The sequence below is a fragment of the Macaca mulatta genome, chromosome 7, assembly GCF_049350105.2.
Source record: "Macaca mulatta isolate MMU2019108-1 chromosome 7, T2T-MMU8v2.0, whole genome shotgun sequence".
NCBI lineage: Eukaryota > Metazoa > Chordata > Mammalia > Primates > Cercopithecidae > Macaca > Macaca mulatta.
In genome coordinates, this window is record NC_133412.1 from 90,697,164 (window position 1) to 90,720,549 (window position 23,386).

The 23,386-nt window shown below is 45.0% G+C and overlaps 1 protein-coding gene across 4 annotated transcripts in view; it reads right to left on the reverse strand.

Moving 5' to 3' along the window:
* The window catches only part of ADAMTS17 (ADAM metallopeptidase with thrombospondin type 1 motif 17), a 362,991-nt gene that overhangs the window by 331,112 nt on the left and 8,493 nt on the right, over nt 1-23,386 (reverse strand). For all 4 annotated transcript variants that reach the window (XM_077940459.1, XM_077940458.1, XM_077940457.1 and 1 more), the window contains exon 3: nt 20,966-21,131. In XM_077940459.1, the coding sequence (XP_077796585.1) occupies nt 20,966-21,131 (166 nt within the window). The remainder of the gene's footprint in view (nt 1-20,965; nt 21,132-23,386) is intronic.

A 23,386-nucleotide genomic window follows, 5' to 3' on the forward strand; every position in this document is an offset into this window, starting at 1 on the left:
GGTGTGACTGGGTTCGCAGGCACCAAGGACCACGAAAGCGGCAGCTGCCAGGGGCCACCTGTGCTGCCATCAGGAAAGACCTACCTGAGATTTAAGTCAACTCAGAGTGAAACCGAAGTAAGAGATGGCAAGAGAAAGCAAGGAAGTCCCAGCCACATTTCTGTAAACCCTGGGTCCAGCCATGACTAAAGCTCATATTACCTGATGGGCTTTTCACATGAGTCAATAGATTTCCTTTTATTTATTTTTCTGGCTTAGCTTGAGATGGAGAGAGGGCTAAGCAATGCAGACCTCCTGCCTCTGGTCCCTAAATGCCCCTTCATGTTTATCCAGCTGTAATGGGAACCATGCCGTTTCACTGTGATGAAAACAGCTGAACATTTGAGGAGGAGAAAATGAGATAGCGGATGTCACGTGCCGGGTGCAGTGCCAGGTGTGTGGCTGGCGTCCTCCACGAGCTTCTGAAACAGCACAACAGTGTGGGTTCCCACAGACCCCCTGCTGGGACCTGCCACCCACCACACACCCCCAACACCGCCACACCTGGGCGACAATTTTGCTCATCTGTAACGGTGCCCTGTAAAAAGAGTCCAATAATCACAAATCTGCCCTAGACAAGCAGTGATGTTTTTTCTATGAAAAATACAAAAATCAACCAAGAAGTATGTTCTAAGCAGCTGGTGCATATCCTGCCAAAAACGTCTCCACTTGACAGGATTTACTCCAGCTTTCTTTAAAACAGTAAGCTCATCTACTTCATTTAAAATCTGACCCACTTTACAAAAGTCTCACTTTTTAAAACAACTTTTCAGTGACATCTATTACCAAAAACATTATACCCCGGAGCACAACGATCTCCACTTTTTCTCCCACATACACAGACAACTCACACACACCCTACAAAAGGCCTGATTGTCCAGCCTTGTCAAAAAGTTATTATAAAACATTTTATTTTATCTGGCAGCCAGAAATGATGTTCAGTTGTCTGGAACACAGGCTGCTAGCGGCTGCTTGCCACAGACAACTGGAAGGAAAAAAGCAAAAGACGACAGTTGTAAATCTCAGAATCCCCAAAGATAAAGCAAGCGGGGAACTCCATCATTCGCTCACTGGTAGAACCCTCAGGCTTCCTGAGCAAAATGCCCCTGTCATTCACACTGGAAGCAATTAGAGGCAGATTCCTGCTGCAACTTGAACAGCTTCCTTCTTTTGCTATTGCTAAATGCTTTCCCTTTTTAGGTAGTTACTGATGTATCATAACTCCAAGTAACTACTCTTTAATATGGTTGAAACTGGAATGTCTTCAAGAAGTCTGTACTGTCAGTGTTGGAATCATAAAAAAAAAAAAAAAAAAAAAAAGTAATGGGAAAGGAAAACAGAATCCCGGGCTTAGCCATCCAAGTTTGCCCTGGCTTCTTCTGCCAGCTACTTTCTCCACGAGACAACCCGGTGTACATCACCAGGGGAGTCTGACTAAGCAGCAGGAAAGGCCACCCCAGGGGACACAGAGGGACACAACTCATGCACCTGGGCATATCTTGGGGCTTCGTGCCCGGTCAGATGAGGTAAGAAAGCCACACCAGACTCACAACCATCAGTCCCTGTTCTTGTTTCTTCCCAAACCTCTGGGTCCCCAAATACAGCAAAATGGGCATTGTGCTTGGGGAAAACTCTGATTTTCACAACGCAGATGTCCCAAATAAAGCTATGTTTTCAACAACATGGTCCTCATTTCCTACAGAGGCAGGACGTTGCATGCCCACAGAATGGCCATATGGCTGGGGGCAATGGCTCAAGCCTGTACTCCCACACTTTGCCAGGCAGAGGTGGCAGGATCGCTTGAGCCCAGGAGTTCAAGAAAATCCTGGGCAGCACAGTGAGACCTCATCTCCACAAAAAAATAATCAGCCGGGCGTGGGAGCACACACCTCTGAACCCAGGTACTCGGAGGCATGTGGGGGTGACGTGGGAGAATTGCTCAAGGTAGGTAGAGGCTGCAGTCAGCTGTGATTGTGCCACTGCACTCCAGACTGAGTAAGAGGGTGACACCCTGTCTCAAAAACACACAAAAAATGGAATGGCTATTCCCCACGGCTGTGACGGCGGTCAGCACTGGGATGGAACTCGCTGCAACCTCGGGGGCGCCCCCTGCCGAAGGCCCCTCAGTGAGGATGGATTTCGAGACAGGAGTCAAGCTCTGGCCTGCCTCAATCTGGGGCCTGTCTCACCAGCCTGGCTGCCGCAGAGTCCACTCTAACCCCAAACCCATTCCCACGGGCTTCTTGAGATTTCTGAAGCCTACAATGTGCCAGGCATGTGGACAATGTACAAAGGCACAGATAACACAAGCCATGCCCTTTCTCTGGAATCCACGTGAAGTCCAGCAGTTTCAATGCCTGGCTCAAATCTTGCTTCCCCGGGGAGCATCCCCCAGTCGTCATCATGACCTCTTTCCTCCTCTCCTCCTGAGCCCTGGGCCCACCGTCTGCCTGGGGATCTATGTGGCCAGGCCTGTTCCAGGCACTCTCTCTCCCTGCTGCCCCTGACCACAGTAGCCAAGGCCTGTACACACGTCATGAACACAGCAGAGACCCTGGGACCCTTCCAGGGGCAGCTTCAGGGAAAGGCATCAGGGATAGGAAACAGGAAGATTAGAGGCAGATCACCTGCCGGCAAGGGACAATGCCCCCTGAAGGATGCACAGATGCTCTTGTCACTGCAACAGCCAAGCCGCCCTCGAGGCTGGGAAATGCATATTTATACTAAGGCAGGCAGCTTTTCAAACTCAGAGGCGAGCCAAGCAGGCCCCTGACAGAAATTAACGGATGTGCCGCTGAACACTCTGCACCAATAAGATGATTAACTGCCTCCCAGAAAGGAAACCAACAGGCCAAACACGATTCAGACAACACCCCTAGGGACAAAGCAGGCAGGAGACTCTGAACCTAAGCTGTGCCCGCTGTCGACTGTCAGCCCCACACAGGGAGATGAGGGGGAAATAAAGCCTCCCCCAAAAGCACAGTGAGAGAAGCAGCCACGGCCGTGGCGGCAGTAGAAACAGTTTATCTTCTAGGAGTGTGTTGTATTTCTTTAAATATTGACACAAAGAATGGCTCATTCCCTTTGCAGAGGCCCAGCAGGCCAGGCGCTGGCTTCCTAAGAAATCCATGGACCCCAACCTATAAGCTGTATCTCTTTGCTTACAGAGAAGAAAGCTCCCTTTCTGCTCCCCAGTTCTGGAGCATGCCTAAGCACAGGGTGTAGTGTGGACACCAGAGCAGAAGGTCCCCTGCAGCAGATGTGAGCGAGACCTCTGTCCCTTCACAGCTGGTCCCAGGTTGCATGCACACCACCACGAAAGCCGACCACCAGTGATGCCTGACATTTTCTGCTTCACTGGGTGGGAACACTCCTGGCCTTATTGGACTTTTCCCCTAAGCTTCATTGTCCGGCTCCGTCCAAACGCCATGACAGGGAGTTTGATCTATGACTTGCTAATGGATTGAGAAAGGTACCAGCTCCTTCAGCCCAAAGGCAGTTTGTGCAACCCCATACAGGTTCCAGCAGGCAAATTCTCTGTCTGGTCGTGCACATGAAATTGCCCGTTGCTTTGGAAAGAAGGCTTTGCAAAAGGAACCCACTGCATTTGCAGCTGGAAAACACTCAACAAAACTGGGCAGCAGCTGTCCCAGTGAGACTTTCTGCTGGGCTTTTCCATGAGAAATTCATGTACTGAGAGGCTAGACCTTTTTGCAAAGGAGGAAAAAATGCAACCTGAAAACCATTTCTTAAAAAGACCAGAGTGTCTGTTCTCCTTCCCTTGCCTCGGGTGGACTTTTTGGCCAGAGGCCTCCTGCCGGGAGGGAAGCCGGGTGTGCACTCTCAGTCACACATTCTCCCGGCTCTCTCCCTTGGAGGGAACATGAACGCTGCTGATTCAAAAATCAGACACTACTGCGGGAGCTGGCAGGGACCTCTCTCTCCACCCTCACCGCCCCCTGGAACACCAAGCCAGCACCGAGGCCATGCGCTCACTCAGTCGCCTGGCCCATGGCCTTCTGGGGGCCACCATCCCTTCTCCAGCCTCAGGGCTGGACCAGCTGCCAGGAGCTTCCCTGAGCCACCTGGACAGGCCCAGCCAGCGTGCACTTTAAATAATAAACTATGAATTCTTGATCCGTCTGCAGCTCGAGGCAGATTTTCCTATTTAAGCTGGAGGCCTTCTCTGCTTTGAGTTACTAAAGTGGGGCGGGCATGTGTTGCATAAGAGTCCAGGGGAGAACTGGGAAGAGACGACACCACTTCTCGTCCAATTCCTCTGTTTGGTGGAGTTGCATGTGGGAAAAAGGATTCAGACACATACGCACACACACACAAAAAATGGCATCATACCCTTTTATTTTTTGTTTCAATGTTTGGATTTTAGCTTTTCTTTCTTAATCAAATAATAGGAATATTCAAGAAGAGGTGCCTGCCCTATACATTTCTGGGTTCTCAGAGAGAACATGTCCAACAGGTAAGTGAAAAAGGGGAAAAAAAAATACTTAATATTGACTGTGATTGCTATGCTTAGACTTGTGGGAGAAAAAAGGAAACTTCTTTATATGTTGCAGTAGACGGATCAAGAATGCATGGTTTATTATTTAAAGTGCACACTGGCTGGGGCTGTCCAGGTGGCTCAGGGAAGCTCCTGGCAGCTGGCCCAGCCCTGAGGCTGGAAGAGGGATGGTGGTCCCCAGAAGGCCATGGGCCAGACGGCTGAGTGAGCGCATGGCCTCCCCACACCCCAGGGATGTCCACATCCTAATCCCCAGAACCTATGAAAATGTGAACTTACATGGTAAATGGGGCTTTGCAAATGTGATCCAGCTAAGGGTTTTGAGATGCACATGTTATCCTGGATTATCTGCGTGGGTCTGATAGGTCTTTAGATGAGAGAGGCAGAGGGAAATCTGACTACAGAAGAGAACTGTCAGAGTGATGCAGTGTGAAAAAGACCCAAACAGCCACTGCTGGCTTTGAAGGAGGGGGAAGAGGCCATGAGCCAAGGAATGCAGGCGGCCTCTGGGAGCTAGAAAAAATGAGGAAACAGATTCTCCCCGGGAACCTCCAGAAGGAATGAAGCCCTGCTGACACTTTGATTTTACCCCAGTGAAAGATTGCAGACTTCTGACCTCCAGAGCCGTAAGATGATACATTTGTGTTGTTTTACAACACTAGGTTTGTGGTAATTTGTTAGAGCAGTAATAGGAAAGTAATGCTTGAGTCTTGCCTTCCTGCCAGAATGCCTTGGATACAATAAAGACAATGAACTACAGATACAGTGTGATGCTCAGTCCTTCAGGAGTCAGCAACACACTTCAGGATTCCAGAAAACCCAATGAGGCAATAAGAGTGGACTTTCTGGAGAAGGTGACATCCAAATTGGGCCTCCAAAACCAAGAGAGTTTTTCAAGAACAGTACAAAGATAGACACAAAAACGCCATTCCATACAGTCCCATGAGCCTAAGTGTAACTGTAATGTACCAAAGGCCCTGTGACCTAGGGATCTGCAATCTAGGGTGACCTACATTAAGTAATAATACATAAGTAAAGGCGGATCCTTACACACTTAAATTGGAAAATCAAGATACAATTTTCTAGGAAAATAAAATTGACCAAAATTGATCCCATAAGCATACAAAGCTTAAACACATGAATTTTCACGGAAGAAAGGGATAAAGTTTTGAATTAACTATAGTCACAAAAAAGCATTAATCTGAGATAGTTCCACAGGGGATTCTACCAAACCGCTACAAAACAAATAGCCTCCATGTTTCATAAATTGTTTCAGAGCACCAAAAATAAATGAAAGCTTCCATACTTCTTTTCACAGAGCTATAATACTAATATCTAAACTGAAAATAACACATATACACACACCCAGGAAAATTATAGGGCAATATCACATATGAATATGGATGCAAAGAGCCTAAATAAAACATTAGCAAACAGAATGCAATATCACTCTTAGGAAAGAATACACCACAACCAAATGAGATTTATTCCAGAATTTAAGGTTGGCATAACATTAGAAAACTATTTACATAATATGCCATATTAATATATCTGTGCAGAAAAATTATATGCAAGTCTCCATGACGTTGCAACAGTGTTTGGAAAATTTGATTATCCGTGTCTAATTTTTAAAAATATGCCCCGCCGGGCACGCCTACAATTCCAGCACTTTGGGAGGCCAAGGCAGGCAGATCACGAGGTCAGGATATCGAGACCATCCTGGCTAACATGGTGAAACCCTGTCTCTACTAAAAATACAAAAAAAAAAATCAGCCGGGCGTGGTGGCGGGTGCCTGTAGTCCCAGCTACCTGGGAGGCTGAGGCAGGAGAATGGCGTGAACCTGGGAGGCGGAGCTTGCAGTGAGCTGAGATCGTGCCACTGCACTCCAGCCTGGGCTACAGAGCGAGACTCCGTCTCAAAAAAAAAAAAAAAACAAATACACCCACGTGGGCCAAATCTGAGACCATCTGGGCATCGAAATAAATAAATATAGAAATGAATATCTATGGGGTAAAATAGGAATCTACAAGTCCATGCAGCTAAACACAACCTTGGCCAAGTAATAGAAGTTACAAGACACACAACATGTGCCTCCTGATAAGATACACTGAGAAGGACACATCACTTCTTTCCTGTTGGAAAAGTACACCCCAAATGTAATCATGAAGAAACATCAGACAAAACCAAATTTAAAGACATCTTATAAAATAACTAGTCTATACTAATATTTTGGGGGGGAAATGTGAAGATTAGGGAAGACAAATACTAAGGAACTAACCCAGATTGGAGAAGACTCAAGAGATATGACAGCTAAATGCAATATGTGATTCTAGACTGGATTCTGTACCAAGAGAAGAAAGCTATAAAAGACATTACTGTGACAACTGGAAAAATGTAAATGCAAATGGCGCATTAGATAACATTATTGTATCCCCTAAGTCTATCCTTGCATGAAGTAAGAGTTCTAAGAAAATTTGTATGTATAGATAAAGGGACATGATGTCAGCAAATTAGTCTCAAGTGGTTCAGAACAAACTGTGTGTGGAGGGAGAGTGGGTTGGAAGAGCAAAGAGGGTTGAAAGAGGGAAGAGAGAGAGAACACTATAAAGAGAGAAAAATGTTCATCAGTGAATTTGGGTAACAGATATACCAAAGCTCTTTGCTACTACAGTATACCAAAATAAGAAGCAAATCAAAAGTATGGGAGAATACTGTACAAGTAAAGGAGACAAGGATAACAGAGAAAATAGTTATTTTTGAGTCTGGGTGACTGGAAAAAACTGGTGAGAACATGGACAGGCATCATCAGACAAGACGTTGGTTCGGAAACACCAAGTTAGCAGGGACAGACAGTGCCTGCAGCCAGCCACAAAGATGGGAGGCTGGGGACAGAGAGTGGGAGATACGCTGAGTGGGACTGGAGCCAGGAAGGATCCCAAGGCAGTGAGAAAAAGAGCAGCAGAGACCTGGGACACCCTGTTTGGAAGAAGGGGAAGAAGAGGAGCCGACCATCCTAGGAGAGTGCATTTTATAAACCGGGAACTGAAGGAGGCACGAGGAACGAGGGGTCCCTCGTGTCAAATGCCTCTGAGGGACAAGGGGGAAAACCCCGCCGGCTCTGTTGTAATGGCATGACCTGGGGCAGGTCCCAGGTGGGAGACATCAGTCCACAGAGCCCACCTGATCTCAGAGGTAAAAGCAAGGATGCTAGGAATTCTGGGCTGGGGGCCAGGAGGCCAGGAGGCAGGCAGCATGGCAGGTGGGCAGGACTTTCGTCCTCTGCCCCAGGTATGGACTGCAGGGGCGAGGAGCCCACCGGGTGGGGGCGCTGCTGCTTCCTGTGGCAGCCGTAGCTGCCAGCCTGCTGACTTGGTTCACCCCTCTTTTCTCTCCCTCCACCCTTCCCAGGGAACACGGCAGGGAATCAGAAACCGATCAGGGGATTGGAGATCTTCTTCCCCAGAACACATCCAGAACAACACTGGTGATCAGCTGACCTCAGGGAGGGTGGCCGTGTGAGGGCAGGGACATCTCTCTCAGGATCTCCACTGCTCAGAACAGGGCTTAACACAGCTTAACGCAGCATAAAGGAACACTAGTCAAGTGAATACATCACTGTCCTAGATAAGAGGACACGTTACAAGCGTAAATGCAGAAGGCTGCCCGCTGTGATGGCTCACACCTGTAATCCCAGCATTTTGGGAGGCTGAGATGGGTGGACCGATCCAGTCCAAGAGTTTGCAACAAGCCTAGGCAACACAATGAGACCCCTGCATCTACAAAAAATATTTTAAAAAATTACAGAGGCCTAAAAATATACTAAACTACTTTAAAGACACACACACACTCACACACACAGTCACTGAAAGCTTAAAAGTATATAGAATTTAACTCATACTTACATGAAGCCTCATTTAAACATTGCCCCCAGTCCTGGCTTATCCATTTCCAATTGTCTCCAGATCAGCCCAGAAAGCAGGGACCGGAGGGAATCACAGGGGCAGGGGGGTCCCTCTGAGGTGAGAGGGAGTGCCTTTGTGGATGACCCTTGCAGAACCTAAGAGGCTCACTGGCCAAGCCTTGAACACTCCCGAGGAAATCTCCAAGCTGCTTTGTGGAATGAATCTATTTTTTACAAAGAAGGAAGGATGAAAGGAGGATGGGAGGAACATAGCATAGATCAGCGGGTTGTTCACGCAGGAAGACATTTTTCTAACTGACTACACAAGGTTTTTTAGAAGGTAACACGCTTTCTTAAGCCACTAGCATTTTGAGAGGGTTAGGGCCCCAGCACTGTGCACTGATGGAATCTGCCATTGGCTGCCTCCCTAGGATGCCCTCCTGAGGTACCCATGCCACCCTAACTTCTGCCATAGCTGTGGTGGCAGCACAGCTGGCCTGGCCCCTCCTCAAGCATGTGACACTGGCCTATGCTTTTTTGTGGGTTTTCTCGCCTAGAAGCCCACTCCCTTGGCCTGCACAGGAGCATCTCAGAAATTTGGGAGCCGAGAGCCCCTGGATCAGACTTCCGCTGATCTGTGGTGATCTGAGGCTCAACAATGCAGCATCTGTTGGGCCCAAATACTGGCCTACTGGGTGAAGGGCCAATGTTAACCTACAACACGGAGATGGGGGATCTCGCCAGGACCCCAGAGTGGCTGGGCAATCCCACCCATGGCACAGGAGGTGCAGGGAAGTCTGTCTGCATTCAGAGTTCAGGATACCAGTGGGAAATGGGCAGGGTCCCCAGTACAAATCCACACAAGTAGATCATCCTGTGCTGCTGATGGCCTAAGGAGAAAGATTAAAGGAGAGATGATATGTGCACTTGTGGAAGAGCCCTGGGGCATCTGGCAGAAGTGCATGTGAAATGACTCAGTAAAGATTTTTCCATAATCCAGGGCATAGGGGACTCCCAAAGAGGGTAGAATAGCACTGGCGGCAGGGGGTGGCCGTGAATCGAGGGACCAAGGCTGAAGCAGCCAAGAGCAGAGCAAAGGACAATGTCCTGTGAATGGGACATGTGCTTTTCAGCAGTGACCCAAAAGCCAGAGGGGCTGAGGGCCTATCTTGAAAGTCCTGCCATTACAAAGTCCCAGGGAAGCAGGGTAGCAGGGAGGGCACATCAGAATTTGAGCTCACAGTATAAAATTACAATCCACATATGAAAACGGTCCAGTTTCAGGGACCGTGAGCTGACACTCCTCAAGAAATTCAGAAGCTGGCCGGGCACAGTGGCTCACGCCTGTAATCCCAACACTTAGGGAGGCCAAGGCAGGCAGATCACCTGAGGTCAGGAGTTTGAGAACAGCCTGGCCAACATGGCGAAACCCTGTCTCTACTTAAAAAAAAAAAAAAATTAGCTGGGCATGGTGGCACACACCTGTAGTCCCAGCTACTCGGAGGCTGAGGCAGGATAATCGCTTGAACCCAGAAGGTGGAGGTTACAGTGAGCCAAGACTGTATGATCGCACTCCAGCCTGGGTAACAGAGCAAGACTCCATCTCGAGAAAAAAAAAAAAAAAAAAATTCAGAAGGTGGAATCACTCAAAAAAAGACTTCAAATAATAATACTAAAAAGATCTAGGCCAGGTGTGGTGGCTCACGCCTGCAATCCCAGCTACTCAGAAGGCTGAGGCAGGAGAATCACTTGAACCCAGGAAGCAGAGGTTGCAGTGAGCCGAGATCCTACCATTGCACTCCAGCCTGGGCAGCAAGAGTGAAACTCTGTCTCAAAAATAAATAAATAAATAAAAGATCTCAAGTGATAAAGGAAAGGTAATGGCATCACGAAAGAATAAGACACTATAAAAAAGACAGCAGTGGAAAAGAATCAGATATAACTTCTAAAAGTATTGAATATAATTGCTAAAATTAAAAACTCAGTAGAACATTACGTGGAGATCAGACCTAGTTTAAGAAAAATCTCGTGAACTGAGAAACCAATGACAGGAAATTCTCTAGAATAGAGAACATAGAGATGGAGACAAAAACGCAAAAAGAAGACACAAAACATGGAGGAAGAAATAGTGAGGTCCACATATATCAACTAGGAATTCCAGGAGAAGTAGTAGGTAATGGGAAGAGGCACGTTTCCACGAGAGGGAGGCTGGGAAAATCTCGATGAGTCCCAAACAGAATAAACATGGGAAGTCCACAGGGAATGCTGCAGAACCCAACCACAGTCCTGCAGAGAGAGAAGGCAGAGCATTACACAGAATCTAAAATCAGAGGGGCAGAGGACCTTTCGTAACAAAAATAGAAGTCAGAACACAGTACAATAGTATCTTTAAAGTGTTAAGACTCAACCTAGAATTCCGTATTTGGCTAAATCATCACTCAGAGGAAGGGTGAAGACCGAGCACCATGGCCCACACCTGTAGTCCCAGTACTTTGGGAGGACGAGGCGGGCCAATTGCTTGGGTCCAGGAGATGGAGACCAGCCTGGGCTACATGGTGAAAACCTGTCTCTAAAAATATGCTAAAAACTAGCCAGGTGTGGTGGTGCATGCCGGTAGTCCCAGCTACTCAAGAGGTTGAGGTAGGAGGATCCCTTGAGCCTGGGAGGCAGAGGTTGCAGTGAACCAAGATCACACCATTGCACTCCAGCATGGGAGACAGAGCAAGACCCTGTCTCAAAAGGAAAAAAAAAAAAGAGTAGGAGTAAAATACAGTTTGGATGAAGCAAAAATAATAATTTAGCCATTTGCAAACCCTCATTTAAAAATGTTCTTCAAGGACATTAAGCCCAGGGAAGTGGGTTGCAAGAAACAAAACTGAGCAAGCTGACAAAGATACCAGTAAATCTAAATAATTCTAACTGCAAAAACATGATTACCATTCATTGAGAAGAGACAAAGACAAAATATGGTTAAATTAACAGACAATAATAACATATAAAATCAAAGTTAAAGCATTTGAAGGCTCTTGTATTATAAATGAAAGAAACCTGATGCCTCAGACTTCCTTCATATAGATTTTTTAAGGCAATAACAACAAAATTTTAATAGATTATCAAACTTCCACACCAGTGGAAGAGAGAAGGGGAAAATTTTTTTTAAAGTTGGTCAAGCCAATAGAAATAAACAAACAACAAAAACAAAAAGAAACCGCAGCAAAGAAAAAGCATGGTATAGTAAACAGGTAACAAAATATAAGGTGCTAGAAATAAAATGAATTCTGGCAATAACACTAGAAACATGAAAACACTAACCCTGCCAATGAAAAAACATATTCCCAAATTTGATGTTTAAAAAAAAATTGAAATACATCTTACTTTTAAGAAACATACATACATCATCATGACAGAGAATGACTGAAAATAAAACTAAGAGGAAAGAAACATCATGCAAACATTTACCAAAATAAAATTTGACTGGCAATACTAACATTAGGTGAAAACATCTGGAAGGACAAACGTATTACCAGGGATAAAAATGGCCCATTACACGATGATAAAAGGAATGGTTCACCAGCAGCATAGCTCCTACACCTGTGTGCACCAAACAATACTGCCTCACAACTTATAAAGCAAAGATCAACAGAATTAAAAGGTAAAATTGGCCAAGCTACAATAAGTTATGAGATTTTTAATATATCTCTAAAACAAATCAAGCAGGTCCAAAATAATGAGAATATAAATGATTCTGACATCACAGTAACTTCAGTAAATGGGCATATAGAACACAACAATTAGAAAATACATACTGTTTGCAGTAATTTGAGATTATATACTCTTTTCATTTATACATAAAACATTTATTAAAACAAAAACATCTATGTTCTAGGCCACAATGCAAATCTCTACCATTACCAGTAAATCAATAACATATGGAATTCAGTATGCTCCAAAGCATCTAATAAACCTAACCCTCCTATAGATAGCAACTATAAACTTGAACAACATAAAAAAATCCAAACACCTGAAGGTTGGAAGATGTGGGTGGAGTCAACACTCGGAAGACAGGAACAGCACAGGAGACTGAGGGAAGGCCTGGTCAGTGCCATGCAGATGGGGTAATGCCCCAACAGAAAGCTTGCAGCCCCTGTGATCTGAAGAACTAGAGGACAGAGTGTAGGGCAATAAGGTGACTGGAAAGTATGGGGGAGGCATGCTGGAAAGGAGCGATCCACAAAGGGGAAGCCCAAAATTCTGTATATAAATTCTACCCAATTATCAGGATGATGACTACATGGAAAAGAGTCTACCTAAGAATAAAATAACTGAGACTTGAGTTGCCACCCGATATACAAATTCTGCAGTCTGAGTCCAACAAAATTAATTGCCAGCTAAAATACTCTCCAGAGTAATAGAATTCAGAATCTCCACATTACATTTACAATATTCAGAACACAATCCAAAATTACTTGACACATGAATAACTTGGAAGATGTGACCGCTTTTCAAGAGAAAAGACAACCAGTGTAGACCAAACCCAAAGATGACGCAGATATTAGAACAGCAGACAAGAATTTTGAAGCAATTATTACCATAATGCTCAAGGACTTAAAGGAAAATGTGCTCATGATGGATGAAAAGACAGGAAATTGCAGCAGAGATACTGACACTATTAAAAAAAAAAAGGAAATATCATATGTGCTACATTCTCCATTGTTATACTAGAATTATAAATCATGTTGTAAAGATACCAAAAATTATATGAAAAAATAAAAATTCAATGTATAGCATAATATTTACTTTCTGCCACATGCTGTGTTTATATAAATTAACTTAATCATCCTAATTTCATAAAATACATGCAATCATTATCACCCGTTTACAAATAAAGAAATTGAGACACTTTAAAGGGGTTAAATAACACAAGGTCACTCAAGCTAGTGGTAGAGACAGGAAATCAAATCCAGTAAACCTGTCTCTAAATTCTTACCACTATACTGTACTGCCTCTCTAGAGAAAAAGTATGTAGAAATTACAGACTATTTAGAAGTGGGTACTAGAAATATTACATATGAAAATTTGTATGCATCTGCAGGTGTGCTTACAGGGAAATGTGTAGCCTTAAATATAGAAATTTAAAATGAAGATAGTAAAATTTACTGAGCTAGGTATTTTACTCAAGAAGTTAGGGAAAAAGCAATAGGACTAAACCTAGAGAACATTTAAAAAAGGAATAAAGGAAAAAAATAATAAAGCTACAAATAGAAATTCAAAAATAAAGAAAAATAAGACCAAGCTAGTTCTCTGAAAAGGTTAATAGACAAAACTACAATAAAGATAAATGAACCAGATTTGCATTTAAGATGGATAAATCTAGAAGACATGATTGTGAGTAATAAATGCAAGTTGCACAGCATAAAATCATTTACGTAAATTTTAAAACATACAAAATAATACAGTATGCAGTTTATGACTACATATCATAAGTGCTATAAAAGTATAAAAAACATGGAAAGGAAGGGTTCCCCTATGTCAGGTCAGTCTGGTGGTTGCTTCCAGGGAATAAGCCAGAGCCATGATAGGGGGTAAGAACACCATCAGTCATATCTATAAATGTTCATTTCTCTCAAAAAAAAAAAAAAAAAGAGAAGAAATCATCCCAGCACTTTGGGAGGCCGAGGTGGGCAGATCACCTGAGGTCAGGAGTTCGAGACCACCCTGGCCAACATGGCAAAACCCCGTCTCTACTAAAAATACAGAAATTAGTCGGGCGTGCTGGTGAGTACCTGTGGTCTCAGCTACTCGGGAGGCTGAGGCAGGAAAATCACTTGAACCTGGGAGGCAGATGTTGCACTGAGCTGAGATCACACCACTGCGCTTCAGCCAGGGCAAAAGAGTGAGACTCCATCTCAAACAAACAAATAAATAAATAAATAAAAGAAGAAAGCTCCGAAGCAAATCTGACCACATGTTAACATAGATCAAGTCTGAATGCTGGATACATAGGTTTCTGTTTTGTGTTTTGCCTGTTGTAAATATTTCATAACTCAAAATAATTTATACCTGCTACATTCATTTATGTCTTTACTGCCTATCTCCCCCACCAAACCCTAAGTTCTCTGGAGGCAAGGACCATACTATGTCATGTTCGCCATAGTATGCAAATCTGACCAGTTTCCGGAGGGTCAGTGAGAAGGGAAACTTAGCATATGACCTGAAAGTGCAACTCTCTGTCTACAAATACTAAGATTCCTTGATTTCCCTGTGGATTTGCTCAAGAGGCAAGAATGACAGATTCAAGAATACTAATGGGAGTCTTTCGCTCCCAGCTCAGTGCTCTGCAGTGCCTCTCTCTCCCTGACTTAACACAGAACAAGGGCATTGAAGTGGTGTCGATAGTCAAAAATGAGCAGGTGAATTATAACTACAGCAGCTGCAGCAATAGCCAACATGGATTGGCCCTAAGTGGCAAGTCTGTATTACCTCATTTAATACTCACAAAAGCCCTAAGAGGTAGATGACATTAGGAAGAAACAGCAGCTCAGAGAGGTTGGCACCATTCTAACTTGCCTGAGGTTACACAGTCCCTCAGATGTTTATCAAGAGCATAACTGAATAGCTGACCAGCCAACGATGGTGTCTATCGTTGTAGACAAGGTCCCTTCGGGTGGCCCATTTATAGTTTCCTGTAAATGTGATTTTTACCTTTTAGCATTTATGAGAGTTCTCTTGAACATGCTCCCAGAGTGGCTGGAAGTGGTTACAGCACCCCGGTTCTCGGCGTTCCTCCTCAATTATCCTACAACAGGCATTGCCATCCCATGGTGCAGGTAAGAAAACAGAGGCTGTGTGGCCTGTACTGTGCACCACACCCCCGGCCACTATCCCAGACCCCTGCCAGATTCCTATGTTGAAGTCCTAACCCCCAGGACCTTAGAATATGTGTGCATTTGCAGATAGGGTTTTTACAGAGGTAACTAAGTTAAAATAAAGTCATAACAGTGGGCTCTAATCCAATGACTGGGATCCTCCTAAGAGGAAATCTGAACAGAGACATGCACAGAGATAAGACCATGTGAAGACACATGGAGAAGACGGCCAATACAGTTTGGATGGGTGTCCCCTCCAGATCTCATAATGAAACACGCTGCCCAATGCTGGAGGTGAAGCCTAGAGGGAGGTGGTGGATCCCTCCTGAATGGCTTAGTGCCATCCCCATGGTGATGAGTGAGTTCTCACTCCGTTAGTTTATGCAATAGTTGGCTGTTTAAAAAGACCCTCACCTCTTCACTCTCTCTCTTGTTTCTCTCTCACCATGTGACAGGCTGGCTGGCTCCCCTTCGTCTTCCACAATTGGAAGCTTCCTGAGGCTACACCAGAAGCAGATACTGGCACTATGCTTTGTGTACACCCTGTGGAACTCTGAGCCAAAATAAAGCTCTTTTCTGTGTACATTAACCAGCCTCAGGTATTCCTTCAGGGCAACACAAATCGACTAACACAATAGCCATCTACAAGCCAAGGAGAGAAGCCTGGAACGGATCCTTTCCTCATAGCCTCAGAAGGAAACAACCCTGTCAACACCCTGATCTCACACTTTCGGCCTCCAGAACTGTGAATAACAAATACCAACAAAACAATAAATTTCTGTTACGCCCCCAGGTCTGTGGTGCTTTGGAGCAGCCTCTGTTGCTCCAAATACAGAGGTGCAGAGATATTAAGGGACTCTTTTTCTGGAGTTACACCAAAGGGAAACAGAATTGGGCCTCTACCACAGTTCTTTTTTCTCTTTGTAGAATAATTCTTAAACTACTGATGTCTACTTACAGAGTTAACATTTATATGCCAATAAATATTTAAAATATTAACCTGAAAAAACTCAAAGTAGCAATTTAATGCCATTCCTCTTAGGTTCTGCTTCCAGTTAAGATATAGAAGGACAGGAAAGACTCCAACTACCACTTTTACAACAAAGAACACCAGATGAACTACAAAATCATATTTTATTTTATCCACTGGGAGAGCTAAGGTCTCGAAGAAGTGTAGAGGAACCAAATTTCAGAGGGATGGAGCCCTTGCTGAGCAAAGATCAGCAGCTACAGTTATCCCTGGGGCACAGGTGGAATGAGGAGCTAATTAGCATCTAAGCTGTGGAAATAAGGATGAAACAGCCAAATGTTAACTGTGTAGGCTGGAATAATGGATTACACCTGGATTCGAGATGTTCTAAATCTACTCCAGACTTCTAAGTGTGTGATGGTTGGTAGAAGTCAGGACAGGAATGGAAACAGAGTGGTAGCTGCATAGTCACGTGAGTACCGGCACCTACGCTCTATATGGGGAGAGACCTAAGCCTGCCATAAACCTTTGCAGCTAGTGGCAAACCCAATCCAAGCCAAACCACTTCAAATCCCAATTAAACAGAATGGCTGACCTCCTCATCCTAGCTGCCTCTTTGTCACCCTAAGAGGAGCCAGGTGAGGACACAAGGGTGTCATACAAAGAAGTAATTGCAGAGAAGTGAAGTTTGGGCAAATGTTACCTGACATCCAAACTCCTGCTTTACTCGTCAGCTGCATGAACTCATGTCAGTGATGTCTTTAGTGTTTAAGCCAGTTTGATTTCTGTCATTTCCAACCAAATGAATCTTAACCCATTTATGCCTGAGGTTGCAAATTTTTTTTGTGAAAACTCAGACCTTGGCAATGACCTTGAGCAGTAGGGTATAAACAACTTCCACAAGCTTAGTGTTCCAATGATGGAACACTAGGCATAATTGGTACAAAGCACAAGACCTGACCAGTTGCACATTACAGAGGATATACACGTATTATACATGCAAATTCTTGCATAAATTAGCAATACAGTTTCTAAAGAGTTACCGTATCCATCAAATACTCATTGACATTACCTTTATAATGTTATAAATGAACAAGACAACACTAGAAAATAACCACAATGAGTTTTTAAGATAATGATAACAGAACTTAACCTATAAAGTAGACATCAGTGCTTCACCGAAACCACAGTTGGAGGCAAAATCACGTTCCAATGAGCTCACCACCACTCAGCATATCAGTGGGATTCCTATGTTGCAAATGTTAATGGAAAATTACTCTTCTATTTCACCTACTACCACATACATGTGAAATACACCACGGGTGAAGAGAGGAAGATTCATATTGTTACTTAAGAGCATGAAAATGCTGGGAGGAAGATTCTAAACTGAATCATAATGGAGAAATTAAAATAAGCACTGAAGGAAGATTAAAAGGTTTGAAGTCAAAATAACTGTTTAAAAATCAAGGAACATTTCAAAATATCCAAGGTACCATTTTAGTTAGCCAAGTTCCAACCTGGAGTGCTATTTTATGGATCAGTTTATCAGGCCCCCAAAATTAGAAGCAATGTAGGAAACAGGATCAGCCTGTCCCCTCGCCTGAAGCCCCAAAGACCACTAGAAATGCAACCTCAGTAGTGTCCAAGGGAAAGAAACATTTCCCAGGTGGCCTTTGCTGTGTCAGTCCTTCTAGCCCCAACCCCTGCTCGGACATAAAATCCTGCTCAGCACAGCGGCGCACCTGGGTTCACCTTTCAGTTACACTGAGTGCTTCACGGAGGAAGTTTCTCAGACTCCTCCTCACCTGCAAGAGCAGGCAAGGCTACTCTCAGACCATGTTCAAGGCTATCATAACACAGGGTCAACAACAGGGCATGAAACCTATGGCTGCCACGTTCAGCCAGGAAGAGCACGTTCCCATGGGAAATCTTGGATTAATCTGATTAATCTTTCTAGGAAAGATTAGGAAACTTCTAGGAAACTTCAAGAATGTACTTTGCAGATGTCCCAGTAATTTTCCTGATTTCTAAACTCCTGATGTTTGAAAGCTAATCCAAACGAGATAGGGCCTAACTGACTGCTCATTAGCTCGGCCTATTAAAAGGCCCGTTGTCCTTCTCAAGACAGCCACATTTACTGAATATTTCATGCAATGCAAGAAGGACCAGAAGCAAAATATGTAACTCTCCTCTGCGTCTGTGTTCCTCACTAGCGCAGAGCCTGAGTCTGGCACAACCTTAAATACGCACATTACAGCCTGCTCAAAGCAAGCTGATGCAAGGTTTGAGAGCAGGGAAGGAGAGATTATATTTTTAAGCAAGTTCAGAAATTTCTCCCTACAGTCTTGAATGGCTGCTCTTGTTTTAACTTTTTCCATCACATCCACCCCACCCTGGTTTTGTTAATTTTATTTCCTCATTAAAGGCTAAACAGTCTATCAAAAGAATGCCTCAAAACTCTTCTTAGGGACAAAAAGGCAAACACAAGCACCATTTATCATGTTGTCAGTGATCCTCAGTATCACACGACTAAAGAGGATGGAAGCTGGTCATTAGACAAACATCCCATTATCTCATCTACAAGCATGCTGAGTTCTGACCATGGACTAGCGGCTGATGAACGGTGGCGTGAGCAGAGGGAACAGTGAGAAGACACATTTGTCCTTTGTTTCATTGCATGGCCCTGCTTGAAGGTGCTCAAATGGGAAAATCCACTCCTGATGGCCCACAGGTGCTATTCCTCAGGTTTAACAGTCCTTAGTGATGTGGTTTTCAATACCAGCTGAACATCAGAACCACCTGGGAGCCTTTACATTGCCTGATGTCCTCAGGATGTCTAATTAAAGTGGTTCTCTGTGGGTGGGACCCAGGCGTGAGGAGTTGTTAAAGCTCCCCAGGTGAGGCCAAGGTACACCCAGGACTGAGAACCACTGCCGTAGAGAAATCTCTCTGCCTCTGCGCCGGTACGTCAAGACAGAACGAGGTAGAGTCAGGGGCTCAGATTAAAAATAGCACACTGGGGAGGGTCAGGCATAGTGGCTCATGCCTATAATCTCGGGACTTTGGCAGGCCATGGCGGGAGGATCACTGGAGCCCAGGGGTTCAAGACCAGTCTAGGCAACATGGCGAAACCCCACCTCTACCAAAACAAGAATTAGCCAGGTGTGGTGGTGCACGCCTGTGGTCCCAGCTACTCAGAAGGGAGGATCACCTGAGCGCAGGAGGTCAAGGCTGTGGCAAGCCATGATCACACCACTGCACTCTAACTTGGGTGAGAGAGTGACACCGTGTCTCCAAAAAAAAAAGCCATACTGACGTCAAGCCCACACACAACCTTTAGACTTACCAAAGACCCTGTTTCCTATTAAACGGTATTTTTTAGGTACTAGTAATTTTATTTGGTCCTCCTTACTTTTGTAAGGATGCAGAAAAAACAGAAAAACCCTAATGACTCCATTTGAGACTCAAAGCTCTCCTGAGGTTTCAGAGATGCCCTCTATCCAGCACAATCACCTCTAATACCCACCCTGCCCACCCAGACTAGGCTAAGGAGAAAGTCGACCTACTTCCATCAAGTCCACACACAGCAGCTGAGCTCAACTGCAAAACTTGTTTACAAATAACAAGGTAATTCTAAAGCAGTCACATAATTTATTCCCAATGTCACCAGGATACTAAACCAAGACCCATTGTTTCCAATATCACCAGAATACTAAACTAAGACACACTGCATTTTCATACAAAGATAAGTCTTTCAACTACAGAAGCACAGCCCCCAGAAGTCAGCAGTGGGATCCCACGATCTCCTGGGAGGAAATGCCACCTGTGATCCAACTTCATCTGGAGACATTTGCAGCCCCATGAAATGTTCTTAAACATGTGATGGGTAATCAACATTAAGGATGCTCAAAGAAAGACCCAGAGTATAAGAGCCCCAGGTTCTCCCCCCTACACTGCATATTAAAATCACTTTTAAAAACACTGGAACCCAACTCATACCCCAGACTAAAAAAGATCAGGATGCTGGGGGACAAGCCAGTGTATGGCATTTTTTAAAGCAGTGGTTCTCACACTTTAGCACACATCTAAATCCCCTGGAGGGCCCATGAAACTAGAGATTACTGGACCCTCCCCCAGAGTTTCTGATTCACAGGTCTGGCCTGAAAACGTGCATTTCTAACAAGTTCCCAGGTGATGCTGATGCTGCTGGCCCAAGGGCCACACTGCAAGAATCGCAGCTTCAGAGGCGTCCCAGGTAGCTTTAATTAGTGCAGCCAGCACTCAGGAGCACTGTATTATTAAGAGTGAGCTCCTTGTCAGGGCACCAGGAGGAGGGAATTCTCATCCAAGCTTGGCTACAAACCTGGGGTTTGATCAATAAGCCCTAGAGGATTTTTGGACCTCAACTTGCTCCTGATATATAAAATTGAGGTACTGCATGAAAGAGATCATGGGTTCCTTGCAGAAATAAAACGATGACTTTTTCAAAGGGCTGCTGACACTAAGACACATAGAAAGGAAAAGGAAGTGGTCTTAGGGCAATAAAACAGCTTTTGAAATATAGGGGAAGGTAAGTTCTCACTCACATGGCTTCAGTGCACTTGGAGACACACAAAGGATGCGGGCTGTGCATGTGTTCTAAGCCGGTCATGCTGCTGCCCTGACTCACCTGTTAGAACCTTGCAGAGCTGCCCAGATCTCTGAGCCTCGGCAGAAGGGTTGGGAGTCAAAGACCATTTGCGCCTGATCAGATGCTCTCGTCCACTGAATGGGCCCTGGGAGTTGTTGAGGGGCTGGATTAGCACCTGCTCCTGCCCAAGCTGAATGAGGCCAACCTGTCCAGAAAGGAGAAGGAAACGCAATGTCGGTCATCCTCATTCACACATGCCCATGGCTCCCTCCACTGCCAGAGGAGCAGGCAAGGTCACCTAGGTGTGAGTTCCATGTCTGGGCTCTTTTCTTTGCAAACTGGTCAGATTTACCTGAGCCCAAGAGTGAGCTTCTGTGTGACTTACAAACATACCACAGAGCAGCTGCGTTGGGGGTGGGGGTACAGAGACAGGTACAACAACATCCATTTTCCATGTTGCCTTTCAGAGAAGATGAACTACTTCATTATCAAATTTTTAATTTTAAAATTATTTTTTAAGTTACTTTAAAAATCATCCTCACAAAAGTCCACCTGGGAGGCAACACTGAAATTGTTGGGAATGACATTTATATCCCTAATGGAAAAATGTATCTTATCCTGGGTATATTAAAAGTAATGTTAGTATTGTTTTGACAGCATCAAAACAATTTGCCCTCCTTCCCCAGGCACCTGCTGCTAGTTTCCCTTCTTATGTGGAGTCAAAATGGTAAATTTCTCAAGGAAATCGAACCCAGGCAGGGCCAGGGGAGGACCTGGTTTGTACACTGATCGATGCAGTCACCATCCCCTTCTCCTGGGAACGATCCTGAACTGCCTTTGATTGCACAGATTCAGGAGATCTGGGGGATGAGTCTCAGGGGGTCATGATATCCTTTCTTGTCTCCCTCTTCCACCCTCACTTTTCAAAAGCCATGACACACATTGGTTCTCAAAGCCTAGCATGCACCCAAATCACCTGGAGGTCCTGCTGGAGCCCAAGAATGTGCATTTTTAAGAAGGTCCCATGTAATACAGGGACCACACTTGGAGAAGCAGCACTCCCTCCCACACGCAGAGCTAACTCCAGGCTCAAGTATAAAGCTCACTTAAGCCAAATGAGATAGACCCCCCCCCTACATTCTGAAAGGATGCACCGGTACCAAGATTCCTGGAAAGTAAATCAGATCAACTAATAAGATCGCCTGCAACCTTGCATCCCCAAGATACAGGGTGAGGCCATACTTACCGCTCTAAGCATATTTCAAGGTTTCCATTTCATTAGAACTTTTGCCAAGAACAACTCAAAGAGTTTACTGCCCAAATAAAACTGTCTCAAAGTGGCACTGCATGACCTGCAGGAGAGCACAGCTTTCCTCCCTCTCCTTTAAAGTGAAAACTTGAGTTTGTTCACTAGGAAACTTTACGGAAACCGAAGAAATGGAAGAGGGTGGCCACAGTGGGATCTGCAGAGCTCCATCATAGCTGTGCACAACGCAGCCTCGGTGCAGAACCCCTGAAAACTTCCGCGCTCAAGATAGGGTGGGCAGGGTACGGCACAGCGCGTGGGATGCAGCCCCGCGTGGGAGGAAACCCCTGCTCCCTAGAGGATACGCTTCACTCTAATGAGGGGCTGGACTCACGTGGAAACACCCTGGCTGTGGGTCAAACCCCTCCCCGCAATCTAGCACTTTCAAAGCCAGTTCTTATTCGTTCAGTCTAGAGTTTGTATTCACAAACCCCGGTATAAAAAGCCGTTAGCTGTTAGTTCTAAGGCCGAACAAGTTTTTCAAGACAGGGAGATCTCACCTTGGTGAGAAATCCTACACAGACACACTCATATATACATGCAAAGCATCACTTAGCACCTTAGGGAAGGTTTTTCTTTACAATTCTCAGGGACCCCATGTGCTGGTTTCTATAAACTTAAAGAAGAAAACAGCAATGCTGGGGAATGATGGATAAATGGACTAGTGGGTCCTCAACCCTGGCAGCCACTTGCCCTCTTGGGCTCCAACCTCAAGCAGGGATGTGGCCAGGAGTAGCACCAGCAGGGAGGGGCTGTACAGGGCCCTCACCCTGGGAACCAGCATGAGGAAGGGCCCTGCCTCCTCCCTCACTGTCACTGTCCCTAGCCTCCTTCAAGCATCTCTAACACTGCCATTGTCAGCACACCACCAGTGGTCAAACGTCCTGTTGAGAAGTGCCACCTGTGCATTACACGCAGTCTTACGCCAAAATACCCACCAGCCCTCCTTCTCTCTCCCTGACTCCTCTCTTCCCTAAATAAACCCCCTTCCCTGCAGCCCCCTGCATTGTTAAATTCCAGCCCACTACCGCATGTTATAGGACACTTTCACGACCTAACGGTTTGTTCCATTGAGGCAAGATCAGAATTATTACTCCTATTTTTGCCAATGACTGCCACATAACAGTTACTCAAAAAGAAAATATGCGACTGAA